The sequence below is a fragment of the Taeniopygia guttata genome, chromosome 4 (assembly GCF_048771995.1).
Source record: "Taeniopygia guttata chromosome 4, bTaeGut7.mat, whole genome shotgun sequence".
Taxonomy (NCBI): Eukaryota; Metazoa; Chordata; class Aves; order Passeriformes; family Estrildidae; genus Taeniopygia; species Taeniopygia guttata.
Window position 1 is genome coordinate 6,159,922 of NC_133028.1, and position 19,592 is coordinate 6,179,513.

A 19,592-nucleotide genomic window follows, 5' to 3' on the forward strand; every position below is an offset into this window, starting at 1 on the left:
TAGCTAGGTCTCAGTTACCACATATAGGGAAGACAGTGATTCTGCTCTAATACAACACTGCTTTCTCTAAAAAACACCATTTCAGCCTTAGCTATAGACCCAAATGGAGCAGCACAGTGACTCTGGTGTTGTGCAAATGGAAAAGTGTGTTTTGTGCTCCTTTTGCCTTCCCAGCTGTGACATTTTCTGTGCCACCCTGCCACACGACAAATGCTTTATCAGAACCTACCTTACCCTGCCTCCACAGCAGCCCCTTCCCCAGGCATCTGGGAGGGATGCTCAGGTTGACCCCACGTGGCTGGGTAACCAGAGGAGGGCTGCAGGGACGGCGTGGCAGGTGGAGGGAATGACTGTGCTAATCCTGGGCATGTCCTTCAATCACCTTCACGTGCTCTGTCAGCTGCGCAGAGCTGCCCAGCCCCACGCGCCCTCCGCTGGCACGTCCCCATGGAGCCATGGTGGCATGTCCCCACGGAGCAGTGGTGGCACGTCCCCATGGAGCCTTAGTGGCATGTCCCCATGGAGCAGTGGTGGCATGTCCCCATGGAGCTGTGGTGGCATGTCCCCATGGAGCAGTGGTGGCACGTCCCCATGGAGCTGTGGTGGCATGTCCCCATGGAGCCGTGGTGGCACATCCCCATGGAGCCTTAGTGGCATGTCCCCATGGAGCAGTGGTGGCATGTCCCCATGGAGCCATGGTGGCATTGTCCCCATGGAGCCTTAGTGGCATGTCCCCATGGAGCAGTGGTGGCACGTCCCCATGGAGCAGTGGTGGCATGTCCCCATGGAGCAGTGGTGGCATGTCCCCATGGAGCAGTGGTGGCACGTCCCCATGGAGCCGTGGTGGCATGTCCCCATGGAGCAGTGGTGGCACGTCCCATGGAGCCGTGGTGGCACGTCCCCACGGAGCCGTGCTGGGTGTCACGGGGAATCCGGCTGTGTGGCTGCCACCTGCAGCTGGAAGAAAAATCACTGGAGCAGGTTAGGAATTACAGTCTGAAAGTGCTGTGTCTCCCAGGTCATCTGCGGGGGGAAAGAAAAGGCCAAACAGTCAAACTGGAAGGGAGAAAATGCGGGAAAATTGAGTTTTCTGATAGCGGAGGTGAGCAACTCCTGTGAGAAAAGAGGTAAAAAAGCTGGGAAAAGTCCAGCTTGTGGTTTTGGAGACATAAGGAAAGTTACTCTGGGGATGGATGTTCACTAGACCATCACAGTTATGCAAAATTTGAAGAGCCATGGTCCGGAAACAGGGCTTTGGGGACAACTGGGATACAAATGGACTGTTAGGCTGCTTCTCAGGCCATGTGGAGACACGTATTTCGTTGCTTAGCATTCGTTTTTGTTTGTCAGCTCCAGAAAGCTGTTTTCTCACAGCCTTGTCTCAGGACTGTGGGGTGCAGGAGCAAACTGGGGCTGTTGACTTTCAGACTACTCAATCATGCTGCAAATTACAGCCAGCCCAGAAGAAAAACACAGCTCTGCATGTTTCCTTTTTTAGGTAGAAGTGTTGGGAAAACAAGAGATTCTGTTTCTGATAAACTAGGAGCTGTTTCAGGAATATTAATTATATTTCTTGTATCAATATGTTACATTTATTCCTCTCTTATGGTATTGGGATTGAGATGGATGAAACCTACAGCATGGTTTCAGACTTTCTTTCAGGCACTCACAAGCCCCTGAAAAAAAAGTTAAAAAATAGTGCTGACATTTTGATGTCAGAAAGGTTTTTTTTCCAGTTACTTTAGCCTGGGGTATAGAAGCTGTGGGCTCCATTCCCTGCCCCATGTAATCCCTTGCAACATCACTTGGAATCATATTCTTAAAAAGCTTCTGTATGCCTAAGGAAGGGGCTTAAAGGGCATCTGAAGGTGTTGAGGCACCTGAATAATTTTTAACTTCTTGTGTATCACCTCTGTAATCCTTCATCTCCCAGAACTTCACACTTGTGAAAGGCTGCAGGAGGGATTTTGCTGCTTTATAGTTGTTCTGCGAGGAGAAATTCTCAGTCTGGGAGATGCTGGAGCCTCCAAAGGCACACATGTGATTTTCAATAAGGAAGCGAGGATGGAAGGAGTGGATCCATCAGGGGATTTTTATCCTCTGTGCCCAACCTGAGCTGGGTACTCAGTGCTGAGCTTGGGCACAGCCTGGGTTGGAAGAAGATCTTTTCTTTCAGAGCTGATTGAGGCCTGGAGAGAGCTCACCCAAGTCTAGACAGTCTGAGACAAGATAGTCATGGGATTTGGGATTTAAACCTTGGTCTCTGTGCGTGACTTGAAAAACAAGACATGGAGGAGGAGCTCAGTCAGGTCCCTCTAACCTGGTGAGAAACCTGCCTGTGAGCCAATGTCCCACGTCTGCACCAATACTGAGGCTGCTTTGGACTTCAGTCTGCATGGAAACAAGGGTTGTGTAGATAGTTTTAGGGCTGGATCACCTGTGTGGTGATGTCCTTGGGACAAAGACCTTGATTCCTTTGGGGTGAAATGGCTGGAAAATGTTACGAAAAGGTGTTTTACACATCATCCCCTGAGATGCAGCATGAAGCTGAACTCTCATCCTGCTGCAACTTAGAGTGATTTTATCAGAAGGCATGGCATGAGCACGACCATGTAAATTTAAGTCCTGAAGGTTTCCCTCAGTCAACACTGTCTTTGAAATCAATGAGGCTGAAGTTATTGCCTGATAGGAGGAGGAGTCCATCTGGTATTTCTCAGCTGAGCTAACTTTAATGATAAAAATGATGATATAAATATATAAAATACAAAACCAGTGTTGTTGTCTGCTTTGTTTCTGGTTCAAGAGGTTTATATGTTTAGTGTTAATGTTTTTCACATTGATTTTGTGTATCAAGATTTAATGTTGTCAGGAACCACTCAGTAAAAATATTTAGTAACAATAATAAAAATAGAGGGTGTGATTTCATAATCCTAACAAAACTGATAAGAGAGATGTTCAAACTAATTCTTGGCTTGGGTTTAGGCATTCTCCTGGTGCCTATCACATTGAACTAGTTCTGAGAGAACTTTGTTTTCAAGGAGGTCTTCATGCTGGAACATATCAAGTAAGAGATCTAAGAAACTATAACATCAACAGTAGTGATATTTCTTTTGAGATACAAAAAGTTTAGCCATTGAGACAGTATTTTTTCTTGTCGTTTGTTTAGTCTGTTTGGTGAATTCTGCCAGGTTGGTTTTGATCCCGTATGAAGAGTGATTTGCTGTAAGAGCGGATGCATCAGCCGAATTATGTTTGAAAGTAAATAATAAATAATTGTAACAGTTAATATAAGGAACTGACATCTCCACAGTTTATTTTCCACTTGGTTTAGCTTAGTTCAGGCCATCTTCTTTCTGGCACCATTTGCATCCAAGCCGAGGGATCAAAACGGGGCAGCCTCCCTCCGTTCCCCCCCGGCTGCCTGCGGGGTGGGTTCCCACGGCCGGGGCTCTCTCCTGGCCCGGGCAGAGCGGGGCTTTGGCCGGGGGGCCGGAGGTCTCGGTCTCCACGGGGGTGCGGGAGGGGATCTCTCTGCGGCACGGCGAGGTGGCACCGGCGGTGCGGGGCTCGGAGCGCGGCGGGGGCTGCGGGACGCGCCGCCCGCTCCCGACGCACCGAGCGCTCCGCAGCCGCCCGCAAAGGGTTAAGGGGAGCGGGGCCGGCGGAGGGCGGGAGCTGCCGGGGGCTCCCGGGGATTGGTGCGAAGTTTGGAGCGGGGCGGCCCCGCACCGCCCTCCGCGGCGGCTCGGCCCCCACCGCCACAAAGCCCTGCAGGGAAAGTTGCTTTATCGCCGGTTTCTCTCTCCCCGGCTCTCCCCCCCCCCTCCCCTCCCCTTCCCCAGCCCCTTTCCCCTCCTCCCCTCGCTCCTTAAACGGGATTCCGGCTGGGCGAGCCGCCGGACGGCATCACCGGGCATCCCGCGGCGCGGAGCCCCGGAGGCTCTGGCAGGTCCCCGCTGTCCCTCCCCGCACACACACGCTCAGCCCGGCCCGGAAAGCAGGAAAAAAAATAATTTACAAGGTTTCCCCTTTTCCCTGACCTCCTCGCCCGTGACTCTCGAGTGGAAAAAAATCGCCGGCGGGGGCGAAAGGGGGGAGGTTGTTAAAAAGCCGGTGAAGGGGCAGAGCCGCTCCGTGGGGAGGGCACCCCCAGGCAGCCCCGCCACCCCGGGGAGGGGGGGATGAGGTAGAGGCCGGCGGCGGAGCGCCCGCCGGGCGCCGTGGCCGCGGAGGGCATGAGGCGGCGAGCGGCGGGGATGGGCTCCGGCTCGCGGTGTTAGAGCCCGGCAGCAGCCAAGGTAAGTGTGCCCCGCGCCGCCACCCGCACCGGGACACCGGGCCGGGACACCGGGCCGGGACACCCCGCCGGGACACCCCACCGGGACACCCCGCCGGGACACCCGCCGGGACACCCGCCGGGACACCCGCCGGGACACCCCGCCGGGGCCGCGTAGCGCACAGCTGGGAGCCGCCAGCGCAGCCCCGAGGCGCGGGGCAGCACCAGGTGGCATCGCGCCGGGTGTCCCCCCGCCGGCTGTCCCCCCGCGCGTCCCTCCCTTCCGCGACCCCGGTTCTCGGCGGTGAATATCCCGTTAGGGCGCTGCGCCCCGGGGCAGCCCCGCCGCCCCCCGCCGCCGCTGCCCCTGCCCGCCGCGAACGGCGGAGCGGCCGCGTTTGCTTTGCTGGATGCTGAACGCGGGTTGTTGTGTGTCCTGGGGGCACGGGGTGTTTAAACCGGGGAGTTTACAAGGGTGAGGAATCCAGACAGTGTTTAGAGAGTGAGAGTTTTAGGAGGAGAATAGGGTGTAATTAATGTAAACCTGATCTTCCCCGGGTGTGCGTTATCACAGCGAAGGCATCTTCAAGAATCTGGATAATTAAGTGCGGTTGCGCTTTGGGACGCACCTCTGGAGCCCACGGAAACAAGTGGGGCTGTTGGTGGGGAGAGCGTGCCGGGGGTGGGGGAGGAAAGAAGAGGAAAGGAGGGATCAGTGCTGTACAGAGAAGTCTCGGAGTGGAGGAAGGCGCGTACCCAGAGCGGAGCCTGACTGAGGGGCACTGGAGCAGCAACACAAAGTTTTCTGGGCTGCTGATGGGAGAGGTAACATTCCTCCTCCCCCTTCCACCAAGTTCCTCCGCAAATTGTTAACCTGAAATCTTGTTTTATGGCCACTTGCTAGCGTTTTGTTTGCCTTCCAGACTGGTTCTGTACAGGATACGAAAGAATTATGCATTAACTGTAAACTTAGAGGAGCTTGCTGGCCTCGGTGGATTTTTGATTTATATCAGGCTAAAGCAGAGAGGAGGGCAAAGTTTTACTCACTGAGCACCAAAGAATGAATTAAAAGTACGTTGCTCTTTCATTTGCTGTTTTTTCTTGCCAGTCTTCTCAATAGGATTTAAAACTCTGTAAAGTTGAAGTTTGTTCAGAGTTTTTTCCCCTCCCAGTAACTATTTTGCTCTCCTTTTTCCTGCCTCCAGGTCTGAGAGGACAGTAGCCTGTGCGATACGGCGGGGTCTGGTTTTCAAAATGGAATTGCAGCTGGCGCTCCTTTTCGCAGGGATAATTGCATTTTCGGACTCGGCGAGAGGTAAGGGACCGCGCTTGGTGTGATCACCCTGTGACTGTGTTCCTACCCTCTGCTCCGTGGGCTCTGCAAACACCCTCAAGTGCCCCTGGAGGGACCCCCCAGGGGAGTTGCTGTCAGCAGGGACTTGTCCCCTGCACATTTTTTATCTGCACAGAGGTGCAGGCTCGTGCCCACGTGTGGTGCCTCCTTACCTGCGTGGTCCGGGGCTGTCCTTTGGGATGGAGCGTGGTCACTGCGGCTTTGCTGAGGTCTGCTAGGCACAGGTGAACTTCCAGGAGCTTTTCTTGTGCCTGTGTAAAAATACACAGACAATTTTGAAGAAAAGCAACTGCATTCCTCTGTGGATCAGAAATACCTCTCCCCTCCTGTAATCCCTCCAGCCTCTGCCCTGTGTATTCCCACTTACAAACTAAACAAGCACATCCATTAACTTCCCCGGTGACAGACAAATGACAGTTCCCAACAGCGAGAGCGTATTTTAGCACTGAGGCTCCAGCAGTTGATCAGATTTCAATAAACAGGTTACCCTTCCAGAGGCAAATTGAAATAGATTGACCTGGGAATAATGGGGGTAGGAAAAAAAAGAAGTTTCTTTATGGCAAGGTGCTTTTAGCAAAGCTCTGGGATCAGAGTGCAAGGAGCGGTGGCGCTTCCTGCGCTTTTGCCTGTGTTGTACCTTGGTGGGTGCTGTCCTTAGCCTGAATGGGAATCCAGGATTGCAGCTCCCCTGTCTCTGGTCACAAAGTAGGGGCTGCATTGTTCCAAGAGAATAGGGGTACAATTTTAGGATGCAGATTGCTCCAGCTGCAATGCCCAGTGGTCTGAGAGTTTTGTGAATTGTTGTAAGACCTTGAAGTCGTCCAGTGTGAAGAACTTGCGAATTAAAAGCTTTAAACTTGCCCTTCACTTGGGCTGTAACTTGCCAAAAATAAATCTTGGGGGTGAGGGTGGGAAAGGAGAGGGGAAGACTTGAAGAATTACTCTGAAAACTCAAGTTTGGTTTAGTGCATTGCTTTTTTTTTTTTTTTTTTTTTTTCTTTTTGGCATTGGCTCTCAAGAAAATATTTTATGGAGGCAAAAGCACTATAAAATGATTTGGCTGGAAGCTGAACGAAAAAGAAAACAGTATATAGTCTGTAATTCCTTCAAGTCTGAATTCCAGGCAAGGCTTACAATGGAGACTCAGTTTAAGTTGTGGGCGATGGGCAGCAGTGTGTGAATTAAGATGACTTCATGGATGTATATTATTGCAATGGACCTGAGAAGTTGGTGGAGTTCCGGAAAAGATCTGAAGTGGGCAGGAGAAGACAAAAAGATTCTTGTCTCTGATGTGAGCTGAGTATCGGCTGCATTACTGGCTGAGCCTGTTTAAATTTGGTTTGCAACTGTCTTGCTCTTACACTTATTGCCCCTGGAAAGTGAAGCACTGTGGGCTGTTGTCATGTGAAAAAGAGACAGAAAATTAACAGTAGTAATTTCAAGACAACATTATTTTTCCTTGTGGAAAGATCTTTTAAATAAAACTTAGTTAGGATCATATTGTAATTGGATTATTTGAACACTTTTCAGAGCTGGAAAAACCTTGTAAGTGTATGGAGAGATGGTTCTGGTTATTTAAAATTATCAAGAAATAGAGGTTAAAAGCCAGGGCCAAACCCATGAAAAATGCCATTCATTCGTGTGCTGATTTAAGAGAGGAGAAGCAGAGAAGAAGAAGGAGTCATTGCTGTGAAAACACAGACACGATTCTGACATTTAAGTCCTGCTTTAGACCTCCTTAAGAAGGAGAACATTTTTGATGGTGAAGGAGGTAGATGGAAGATCAAACTCGTGAGCAGAGATCAGAAACTTCCCAGAACTTTGAAATTTTGTGCTGACAGATATCTCCAATTGTTAGGTGTTTACATTGGGATAATTTCAGGTTCTTGGAAAAATGTGCCAGGTTTTTCATGTGCCTGCAGAGTTTTTCTGAACGCCTCATACGAGGGCTTTGGCCACTGGAGATGTGTAAATGTTACCTGCTACAGTCGCTCAGGTTTTATAGGCAGTCCTTCAGCCAAATCTCAGCCTGAGGTCGTGAGGCTCTTCTCTGGAGGAAGAAGGGCTCTTTGTTTTGGTCAAACAGCATTTAAAATTTGTGTCCTGATTGTAGATCAGACGTGTGAGGCCTGAAGTGTGCCAGCACCTCCTGATCCGAGGCATCAGAAGTTTAATTAAAGTGCTTGCTGGCTGGCGATCAAGTGAGGAAGGTGGCTGAGGAGGTTCTCTGGGAAAGTGATGGTCCTTCTATTCTACTCATTTTAGGCAAAAGTAGGTTATGCTGTAATTAGGGTGTTAATTTGAGGCTGACTGAATGCTCAGCCTGTGCTTGGGGAAGGGCTGTGTCATGGTGCATCTGCACAAGGGGGCAGAGTTAAGTTGCCCACGCGCTCCAGCTTTGATATTTCCTGACAGTTGAATGGTCAGCTGCAATCTTGCATTAAATGTTACGTTGTATTATTTTTACATCTTTATTTAGGTGACACCTTTTAAGGCAAAGGGCCCTGCAGGAATGACTGGTTGGGTTTAGCTGGCAGGTTTTTTTTTTCCACCCTCCAGCAAAAAGGGGCGTTTTTCCAGGGTCGGATCTGTGCCTGCTGGCTCTGTCCAACAATGTATCTCATCACTGATGTAGAAGACACTGTAAAAAGGGGAATATCTTAGCAAACCAAGATAAACTCTTCAGAAAGAAGCAGTACCTCTGAAGTACCCAGGAAAAACAGAGAGCAGGTCTGATTTTAGAGGTACAGGTGGTAGAATTGTGTTTGAAGGGATTAGGGGTGAGGTAGCTCTAGCTGTGTTTGAACTAATGCTTTTGGGGTTGAAAGACTTCGACTAAGGGCTTCTGTACACCTGCAAATGCACTGGAATAAACCTTTCAAAAAACTTAATCTGGAATAATTCTCAGTGGTCAATCTTATTCTAGGCTAAGGATCTCCTGAAGGGAGCCTGTACCAAAAAAGTCTTCCTTGGGAGCTATTTTGGTAGATATCCAAGCTCCTTCTTTCCCTTGTGGCTGAAGACTAGAATGCCTGTGTGCTCAAAACTCACTCTTGGAGAACAAAATCTGAGTGCTGTGGTTTTCTAAGAGGGACTGTGCCTTCCAGCTGACAGCCAAGGTGTGGGGCTTTAGCCTGGCAGCTTCAGCCTGGTTCCCAGCCTCACCAGATAATGTCTGCTCTCAACCTGGGATAACAGTGCAGGTCCAGCGGCTCATCCCTCCTGTTATTCCATTCCTGCTCTCTCCAAGCAGCCTCATACTGGGTATAAAAGTCTTTAGTGTCCTGCCCTGGCCCTCCTCTGCAGGGATTAATGCCATCCTGGGTCGCTAACCTTTAGTGACTGTGTCCTGCAGCAATGTAGCTCCTGCCACGCCACACCTCCAGCTGGACACAGGTAATACAATCTGATATTTTCCTGCCTATGTTATCTCAGTGACCGACAACGCAGTATTTGTTCCAAATCTGTCAAGTTGCCATCATATTCGTGTTGGTGACCGTATATGGTAACGTTGGGATGTGCCTGGCTTGGTCCCTTGGCTTAAGCAAGATCTTGCATGGTATGTTTAGAAGTTTTTGGTAAGAGCAGTAACCACCCTCCTGTTAGCAAGTAAACTGATATTCTGCTGGAAACTAATTAGTTTGGATGTTGATTTCATTTTCGGTGCATTGCGTAGGGAGGGGAAGAACGGGACCTTAATTGCTTTCTGTTCTGGCACTTCTCCGTGCGACCTTGGCTTGCAAACCTGCTTGGTGTCTGCTTTACAGGGAATTTGCTGATTGGGCCACATCAAAATTCAATGGTTTCATGCAGAAATAACATTATGTGCCATTTTGGTTTCTCTTCATATTGAAGAAAAGGGAATAGGATGCTAGAGGCGTTTTTTTTATTTCTTGGAAGTTGAGTTCTTTGTTCTGTTCTTCGTTCTGATGAACAGAATTCCCATTCTGTAATTTTGGGGTTTATAAGAGTGAACTTTAGGGTTTCTAAGAGTCCTTCAGTAAGCACAGAAAATATAAATAATGGTAATGTGACAGAGATGGTTATTGGCTTCTGTATTATGCCTTTATTCTTGTTGAGTGGCTGTTACCAGATAGAACGATTAGGTAATTTCTCGCTTGTGAAAGAGAAGCGTGTTCAGATCTAACAGCCTGATTCAGATTTTATGGAAGTCACAGCACATCTTCTGGAGAAGTTTGGGGCATTTTTTTGGATCTTGCTCTTGGGGAACTTGCTCATGAATAATCTGTCAGCATGATTTGTACCTAGAGTCAACATGACGATCTAAGAAAATCCTGGTTATTTTTTTAAACGCTGGTTCCTCCCTTCTTCTGAGGCTGTCGGCCGCTTTAAATTGTGGCTGAGTTTAAACATAAAATTCAGTGTGCGTCATACTGGAAAATTAGGGTTGATTTTATTTGTTTTTAATTAGGAATATTACAAAACTCAGCAAATTGCTCAAATACATCTAAATTTTCCCTAAAGTTTTTATAACTCTGTTTTCCAAGTCCATATGTTTCTTAGACCTTCATTAAAAGACGCAAGCAGCAAATCCAAATGTCTCTTTTCTGGGATGAACTTGCTCACAGCAAAGGATGGACTCCAAATCCTGAGTCTTAGCCACAGAAGCAACTTTCATATGCCATGAGGTGGTTCTTGAGATATTACAGGAAAGTGCTTTTTTCAGGGAAAAAAATATAATTTGAAATTGAAAAAGGAACTCCCTTTTCAAGATTTGGTGCCATTGGTGCCAATTTAACTGAAGCTGAAGTTTTTCATTTGACATGAATTGGCTGATAGAGCTGATCTTTTCCAATATCCTCTCAGATAATTCCTTTATTGAATGTCTGTCTCACCATAAGTGACACTGATACAATTCCATAACAAGAACACTCGTTATGGAATTGTGTGAGTGCAGTAGAGTCTGGCTGAGCATTTTTGGATTAATTACTGGAAGAGATAAAAATTTCCACTGAAGGAGGAAAATAACAATGCAGAGATCCTCTTGCACCTAAGTTGAATTAAAAGAAACCAAACAACCTTTAGTCATAGCTTTATTTATTCAGTGAGATTTGAACTGGTGCAGCTGATTTTCCTAAGATGTGAAGCTTCTATTTGTGTCTGCAGTGACTCGTAAAACCAAGCTGCCAAAAGGATCTGTGCAGATGTATCCCAGCATTACAGGAGTTGGTGGAAATGCTCTTTTCTCACATTTCTTTCATTACCCTCCTCATTTTGTCTTGTTTCAAGTAATTTGTCTTTCATCTGACCTCTTCCTGTATTTTCTGGTGCTCTGCTCAAGCTAAAATGCATTTGATACTGTTTGGAACGTTTAATTTGGATTTCTTATTCCTTATCTTTTTCTCTGTAATCAGCCTTTACTTTGAGCTTTCTCTGATAATAACGCCCTCATACCTATTTAGCTGTGTTTACCTGTTCTAATCTTTTGCAGCAAGGTGAAACATTTTTGATCATATAAGGGACTTTTTGAGAGTGGAGCCAGTGTGAATGCAGAACTTGCAAACACCTCTGTCTGATGCAAGTCTTTTCAGTCTGCTGCTCTGTCATAGCAACTGTGGTACTATGCTAAAAGAAAAATATTTCCAAAAGGAAGCTTGATTAATCTGATTGTGCTCTCTGATGTCGTATGAGATAAGCAGATGCAGCCCATGCCAGTTGTGACAGGTTAGGAGCTGATTCAGAGCCTGAGAGTGTTGGTGCTGTGTCTCCTACTCACTCCCGTAGGCTTTGGATCCATCCCTGAAGGATGATTTACTCAGATTATCTGTGATACCCTCCTAATTCATGACAGCAGAGGGGATGTGGGCCGAGCGTGCCACTTGCCTGTTTGACTGCATAGCTTGGACTCACATTTTTTATTCTAGAAAAGCACATTTTGCTGCTACTGACTGCCAGCTCTGGCTGATGGGTGGAGCGTGCACTGCCAGGACTGAAAGCAATTTGGAAATTCACTGCTTAAACTTTAGGTTGCCGCAGAGAGGTTTATCCAGAGCCATCCTGTGGGCAGTGTTCCGAGTCTGGATGGGCTCAAGACTTGTCTGAGTGTTATTTAAGAAGTGAGTGTGTGCTGTTTGTTGCCGAATCCATTCCCATCTCTGTTTTTTATTTTCCTCCCCCTCACTCCCCTTCCTGGGCTGTGTGGGGTTTGGTTGGCTGCTCTGATTACTCAGTGTTCCCTTTGTATCACAGCAGAAACCCAAAGTCCTGCAGTGCTGCGAGGAACCTGACGTTGTTATTTCATCCCAACCACTCCAATTTTCACCTGGAAATTCAGCCAATAACTCCAGGCTACTTCTTCCATTAAGTGTTCAAACTTACTTTGAGCTTCACTAAGGAAAGAAGAAAAATGCAAATTGGGAACAGAGGCTCCTTGGAGCAGGTTAATGTTTCTCAGGATGGCTGCACCTCTGTGCTCAGCTTCTCTACAGGTGGATTCCAGACTGATGGGACACAAAATAATTTCTTCTCATATGTGGTAAATTTATTTCATGAGAGATTCACACAGTCTTGGGTATCCTGTCAAGTGAGTAATGCAAGAGGTGTCATACCCTAGATGCCACTTGGGTGGCACTGACTTGGGTGGGTATTTTAGGAGCTCTCAGTATTTGTGCCTGTCAGATAAAAACACAGGAACAGCAGACAAATAGGGAAATGTGGACTTAATTTGTGCAATAGCATTTTTAGAAATTTGTATTCTCCTTGCTAGGTTTCCTCCACATATCCCCTGAACTGATAACCTTGAGAGTTAGGTATTAATGTGGACTGGCACAACATCTCTGGTAAGTTTGGGCTTGTTAGTTCTGTCCAGGATACTGGAAGAGGGAAAAAGCTGGAGAGGAACATGGCAGGAAATGTGTTAGCCAACCTCCAAAATAAAATTAAGTCCAGCTTAATTAAAGTACCCCTGCTCTTGAGGCCTGCTGGTGCCTGGGAGAGGATCTTGAGCAGGCAGTGCGTGACTTTGAAGGGGATGTTGGGATGCAGCTTTTCCAAGTCTGTGCTGTAGTTCTCTCATCTTTTGTGTCCTCTCAGGTGCCCCCACATACAGGTGTGAGACTTAATTGGCTTTTGACCAATATGTGACTGAGTAAAAGCCTTGTAATGTACCAGGGGTGCTTTCATTGTGCTGTGTTTTACTATTGCTTTGTATGGATTTTAATCTCCCTTTTTCTACACAGAAGTGAATGGGGCAAGGCCAAATCAACCACAAAGAAGGGAAAAGGGAAAGCTGTTTGGACTCACCAGTCTCTCAAAGCTGTACAAGCCAAAGTACTGCAGCTAGGCAGCTGCAGATGTTGGAGCACTGTGAACAGGTTTCTTTCCCTTCTCCTGCCTCCCTAACAGATTTGTGTGAGTTGGAGTAACAGAGGAAGTTATTTTTCTCAGTGGTTGTTCTCAGATCTCTTAACACAGATCTGTAACACATCTGTAACTGCTGGTTAAGCAATGGCAAGTGCCAGATGAGCTACAGGTGTATGAACTGTGTGTCAAGGATGGAAGGGTTAATGAGTAACAGGATGAACCTCTGAACACTGTGGAATATCTCCCCAGGGATACTCCAGACTCTGTGGAAGGAAGGGAGGGTGCTTGTTTGTCATTGACCAGTCAGTATTAAACTGGTGGCTCTAACTCCTGCAGCATGTGGGTACCCTTCAGAGAGAGGGAGCTGTGAGCCACCTTGCTCACCTTCTGGGTGAATCTAAATCTTCCCTGTTCTTCTGCAGACTAACACAACATTTTGGTGGCAATACCAGCATCTCTTTAACCAGACGAGTAATATTGGGAAGTGTGTAATGTATTTTTGGGCAGTTTGAAATGGAAAAACTGGGGAGGAGTTGACAGCTCCTCCAGCATGTGGAGATCAGGCTGCATGCTCTGATAAGTCATTTCATATTTTAATGTTCAGGGTTGGATTACAAAGGTGATAGTCCCTTTAGGTTCAGTGTGTTGTGGCTGAGTAGGTGTGAGTAGGATTTAAATATATAATCCTACCAGAGAGCAGAAACTGGAGCCTCATAAGACCAGGCTGAGTTTCAGTTCTCTTCAGGGTGGCACCATGCCATGGGAGGGTTCATCATGATCTGCAATAGTTAATATAAAACTAGAATAACAGATCAGAGCTGATGAGTATCTTTCCTCCTCCCTGCTATTCCCAACCAATCAGAAATGCAGTATTGCCAGGGCTAATTTCATTAAGGGCTAATGAGAGTGAAACTTTCAACTTAGTCATTAGTCCTTAGTCCTTAGGGCAGGACAGTGAGCAAGTGTTTACTTTGCTTTGTTTGATTGACAAGGAATCATGAACCTGTTAGGGAGATATTTGCATATGCAGGGAAGTGACTTTGGACACTTGATTGCTAATTGCTGGATTTGCTCTCTGAAGGTGTTTGCTTCGAGCACACAGCTATTGTTTCTGGGATACAAAGAAGTAGTAGAGGCTGGTGAGAGCATTTTGCTCAGGAGCTGCAGAAACCATAAGGTGGGGATGGGTCAGTGTTTTATCTAGACCAGAGCAAAGTCCTGCTAGTATTCCTAAGGCAGAATGCTTTTCCTGATTTCCTGCCTGCTCAAACAGGAGTAGGCCAGAGGATTTGGAGGATTTCAAGCAGTATTTTGTGATGGTGATTTACACACGTTTATTTTTGTCCTTGGAAGTTCATTGGAAACATCAGACTGGTAGTCCTTGTATGGAACTGGTAAAGTAGACTCTGGATATTTAAATTGAAGTTAAATTCAGGGCTCTCCTCTGCTTGAGTATTCCTGTTTGGAGGAGGATTGTAGATTCACAGGGTTAAGAATATGTCCCTTACCTTACCATCAATACCAAAGTAGAAAGCTACTGTTACTCAAAAGTAATCAAAGCAATAAACCTGCATATTTATATTAATTATGACTATTTATTTAGAGTTTCCCATACATTAAAAAGAGACACAGAAAGTGCTGCTCAGCATAGGCAGTCTTCCTCTTCTAGATACTGTCAGGAGAAAAAAATTGTCTTTCCGAAGGCCACAGACTAAGTGGAGTTCCAAGCTTATTTTTCTTTTATCCTAGAAAATCCAATAAATCCAGTAAATTCTTTCAGTGTGGTCTTCCAAGAGTTTTTCAACTTGGTCTGACTCACAGATTATTTGAGTGCCATTATAGACTAGGGGTCAAGCAAGTTAATTCCCAGAACAGTATGCTGCCCTGTTTTCAAACTGTGCTAATCAGGGTTTTGAGTCAAAGCATGGCAGTTTGCTTAGTGAAATTATTTTCCTGTTAGAAAATCACAAATAGGCTCTGACTATTCATGTTGGCTTGGTCACCAGAGCACTCACATCACATGCAGTGCAAAGCCCCCAGGGATGCAGTCGCTGTGGATCAGGGCACTGGTGGGGGCTCATTTCCCATTTCACAAGATTGAACTCGTGAAAACAGGCTGAAACCTTTGGAAAGAAAAGAAAGAAATTGTTGCTGTTACATTTCCACCTCCAGCAGGACGGAGGGAGGGCTGTGTGGAGCCCATCTGAGCTGTAACGTGAATGCCCTTCCCCTGAGGAGACATTTGGTGGAGTTATTTGGTTACCTCTCCCCCTCATCTTTTTGTAATGGACTCTTGTTTACTTTTTCCTCCTCCTTTCCCGAAGCTTATTAGCACTGTTTAGGCAGAGGAAATGAATTAACATAATTCACTGTTGTTTAGAACAAGACACATTCCCTGCATGTATGTATACACACGCTGGCATTCACCCTCCCAGCGCTGTGCAGAGGAGCGTGTTTACAGAGTCTGGCTCCATTTAGGGAGAACAATACCCTGATTATAGAGGGCAGCCTTTTCTTTCCAGAAACCAGAAGGAACCCTTTGCTTCAAGCAGCTACTGCCCCTTGAAGGTGCGGGCGTTGCGAGCTGCTGGAAAAGGGGGAATAAATCTGTTGTGGACACAAACCGGCGGCATTGTTCTCCACGGAAGTTGGTTTAGGGGTGGGGGGTGAGGAATGGTGTTGGGATAAACCAAATGCCAAGTGTAAGATCTACCAGCGTGCAGCAAGGTGTCGTGACTTCCAATTTAATTTTCAAATAACAGCTGTGAGACTTCTTGGGGAATTATTTGGTGCTGCTCGAGCTGGCAAGGGAGCTGGGAAGGCTGGGTGGGAAAAAGTGGTAATGGAGTCTCAGAGTGGTTTTGGATGGGCTGAGTTGGGTTGAAAGGTGCTGTTATGTGTGAAATGCCAGTAATTTCTAATTGCAGTCATGCACCTGTGCCTGGTAGATAATGCTGGAGTCATGTCATATGGAGCATTTGCTTCACATGATGTTGAAAAAGGTCAAGCACTTGGTTTCTGTCCTGCTAAGTTGGGTCATTAGATGCACAAATAGGACTCCCCTTCCTTTCCTGACTGCAGCCACTCAGATCCTGGCAGTAAATCCTTCTCAGGTGTGACTTTATGGCAGCTGAAGATGACTGAACTTGACCCCATCACTGGCCTGTCCTTGTCCTCCTTTGCTCCCAGCCTGGTAATTCCCTTGTGCCAGGGGGAGAGCTCCTCTGACCTTGCTTTGGATGTTTTGGGGAGGAAACTTGGGCAGGAAGCCAACCTGGAAAAAGATGTGATGGTTTAAATTCTTAGAGGAGCATGGGCTGAGCTTGTGGAATATCGCAGTGTCCTTGCAGGCAGCAAGTCCTTTCTTCTGTTCCCACTTATGGCAGGAAGGCTCAGTACTTTGAAGTACTGGATATTTATGGGAACATTTATAAAATGACTCTTTGGGAATCTCAAATGCATCAAGGTCCACAGGGCAAAATGTAACATAGCCTGGGGGCAGTGAATGTGAAGACTGAAAAGTCACATTTGTCTCTTGGTTCAGCTCAGGGGTAGCGTAGTGCTGGACATTCTGCACTGGGAGATTGCATCTTTCACACTGCATCATGACAATTTTCTGTTTGTCTCAATGATCCCTTGAAATGGGTGATACCTTCCTTCCTGTGTCTCTGTGTTTGTCTTCTGAGGCAGGAGGGTCGTTTTGGGGAAATGAAAATGGCAAGTTAATTCTGCCAGGGTTTGCTGGCCTGCCTATGGCATTGCCTGCTGCAAGGAAGGAGCTGCTCCATGAAAAGCCCAGTGGGCAGCAAAGGTGGCTGCAACCAGTGCTGCTGGTGACCAGGTGTTTCCTCTGGTCCAGGCACAGTGTGTGTCCACTCTGGAGCCAAGGTGAGTGTGGGATGTCACCCAGAATTTCCTCAAGCTTGGCTTTGTCTCTACAAAAATTCTGACTACTGGCAGTAGTCACTGTCAGGTTTAGCAGGTTGCAAAAATAAGGCAGAGAAAACAACTTGGCCAAAACACTCCCTGTGGGTGAAAATATTTTTCCAGGGAGAATATGAGAGCCAGCAGCTAAACAGGTGACGCTGCAGGGCTGCATCAACAACACTTTTAGGGGATTTCTGGAAGGAGCTGTTTATGTTGACAGTGCAGGAGTTCTGTCCAGGGGTGATTGACACATGTCTAGCCTTCTGCAACATGACCCAGCACCCTGGAGAAGCTGTGGCTTTTGGCTCTTGATCCTGTTTTTTGGAAAGGGGGAAAGATCCTGGTGTATGTATCAGTATCCATATGAAGGCTGCTGGGCTTACTCTGCCTTGGAAGACTAAACTCAGGTACAGGTGTGAAAAGCAGAACCTGGTACTCAATAATGCTACCTATTGAAAAAAATGATTTTTTTTTGTCTTAAAAATTGTTGTAAATCTGCCAAACCTTCTCATACCTGGACAATGTGTCTCTCTTGGGCAAAGCAAGAGCGACAAGTGTAGGTTCCCATGCTGGCTCATGGACTTGCAAGAAGGACAACAGGAGCAAGGCAGTAAGAACCACTCCAGAGTCCATCCCTGCATCTGTGATGGCTTTAAACTGAGAGTGTGAGGGGGTGTGGTGATCTGGGGAAAATGTGAATCTTGGCAACAGTCCCTGTCTGATTCAAAATATCTGGGAAATACTGAGCTGGGAGGTTGAAAATACATCTCTGGGATTTCTTTCTCCAGAAGGAAAAACACTATCAGACTTTCACTGAGACAAGTGTTTGAAAGAAAAAAGAAGGGAGCAGCTTAGTTATGAGACGCTAACTGAAATAACAGCAGCGAGGAATAACCCTGAATGAATTTTAATGGCATTTTGAGTTGGATATTTTTCTTTGTGTGTACTTACAGGTGCTTTCCCTTGTATGTTTGCAAGGGTAAGGCAGACACTATAAAGTGCAAGATAACCCCAAACTGCAAACCCAGTAACTTGTCTGAGAAGGATGAAAAATGCTACAAATTAACAGAACAGGTTTTTTTTGCTGTAAGTAACACAGCGTTAAAACTGACTCAAGGCCTTCTGTCTGTGGCATGTGTTGGAGCATATTTACAAGATAGATATTCAGGTAGAGTTTGAGGAGGACTGCAACATCTGAGATATTTCATATTGCTCTCAAAGACCAGGTCAGCAAGTGAGCAGAGGTTTTGGTTGGTACGATGAACACAGCATTAAGCAAAGATGTTATTATAGCTGGTGTGATTTTATTATGTTTTTTTTTTAGATTGGGGTTAGTGCCTGGAAGTCCTCATTGCACCAAAGCTCTGTCATTGTGGTAAGGGCTGTCAAACTCAGAATGAAGAACAGACAGTTACAGTGTTAAATGCAACAGCTCTTTGGGTAGAGGCTTTGTTTTATTCTGACAAAAGGCCCCTCCAAAACCAGACCCGTTGGCCAGCTGAGTTTCATTTACTGTGTACCCCTCAGACAAGGGTACAAAGCAGGTGTTGCCCTGATAAGGATTTCATGCTGCTGCTACCATACAGACCCACCAGGCCAATAACTTTGTCCCCAAACCCTGTTTCAGTGCCCAGGGTGAAACAGATGCAAGCATTTGTTCATGCACAGGCTGGAGCCTTGCACTGAACACCCACCGTGGTTCATGTGTGTGAACTTCAAGTTCAGATGTCCCCTCTCTGCTGGGCACAAGGCACCATTAAATTCAGGGAGAGATGGCATTACACCATGCTTATTTTTTATGGAAACAACCATCAAAAGTCCTGGAATGAAAAAAAAAACCCCACAGATTGTTCAGGCATTATTATTAGCATCCTTGTCATCATCAAAGTGTCTTCATCTATGCTACCAACAAGGTCTGACTGCCCCCAAGTGTTGCTCCACATCCTGCTGGAGCCCACCAGGGGTTTCCACCTTCTAGAAAGGTGGAAAGAATGACCAGTTTAGAATCTGGGAGAAGGAAAGAGAGTTGAGAGAGGAAAATTTTCACACAGTCACAGAAAAAGACATCTTTAGAACGATTACATTTTCCTTGCAAAGGCTTCTGCAAAGTTGAGAGGGCATTTCAGTGGAAAAGGGCCAAGCAGCCCTAGGCAGAACCAACACCCTCAATTGAGAAAGATTTTTCAAACAGCAGTACTGCTAAGAAGTAATTAAAGTCAAATAAACCACAGAAAATAGTGTACGACACATCTATTTGAATTCATCCCAGTTTGGATCCACTGAAACCCATGTAGCACAACACTGGAGGCCCACAAGGGGAGGTCCAAACCCAAGGATTTCAATGCACTTTTGCAACACGAGAAGTCTCTCTTCTCAGACACCATTTTCCCAAGTGTTTAGGCACATACTTCAAACACCTGGAGATTTCTTGTATTTAAAGAAATACTTGCCAGGACCTTCCACTCTTGCAGTTCCCTTTGCTTTGTTCCTCTGCCTCCCTTGCAGTGTTATCTTGGGCAAAAACTTAAAATAAAATAAAGAAAAAGGGTCATTTTGGAAGGCCAGCTGTGTCACTTCAGGTTTTGCTAGCTGTTTAGGAAGACTTGTGAGGACTCTCTAGGGGAGAAGGGGTCAGGTCAGAGGCAGAAATCCACTCACCCTCTGTCAGAGGGGCTTATAACGCCAGGGCAGCACCCCAGGGAATGTGTGTCT

At 46.6% G+C, this 19,592-nt stretch overlaps 1 protein-coding gene across 4 annotated transcripts in view; it reads left to right on the forward strand.

The window, feature by feature from the left end:
- Positions 1-3,825: 3,825 nt before the first annotated feature.
- FGFRL1 (fibroblast growth factor receptor like 1) overlaps positions 3,826-19,592 on the forward strand; it is a 166,283-nt gene continuing 150,516 nt past the window's right edge. Inside the window, exons 1-2 of one of the 4 annotated variants that reach the window (XM_030270521.4) lie at positions 3,826-4,298; positions 5,482-5,591. In XM_030270521.4, coding sequence (XP_030126381.2) covers positions 5,531-5,591 — 61 coding nt within the window. In that variant the 5' untranslated portion in view covers positions 3,826-4,298; positions 5,482-5,530. Of the gene's footprint in view, positions 4,299-4,671; positions 4,752-4,891; positions 5,102-5,139; positions 5,348-5,481; positions 5,592-19,592 lie in introns of those variants that run through there. The other 3 variants (XM_032747952.3, XM_032747950.3, XM_041715629.2) reach the window with 3 other exon arrangements.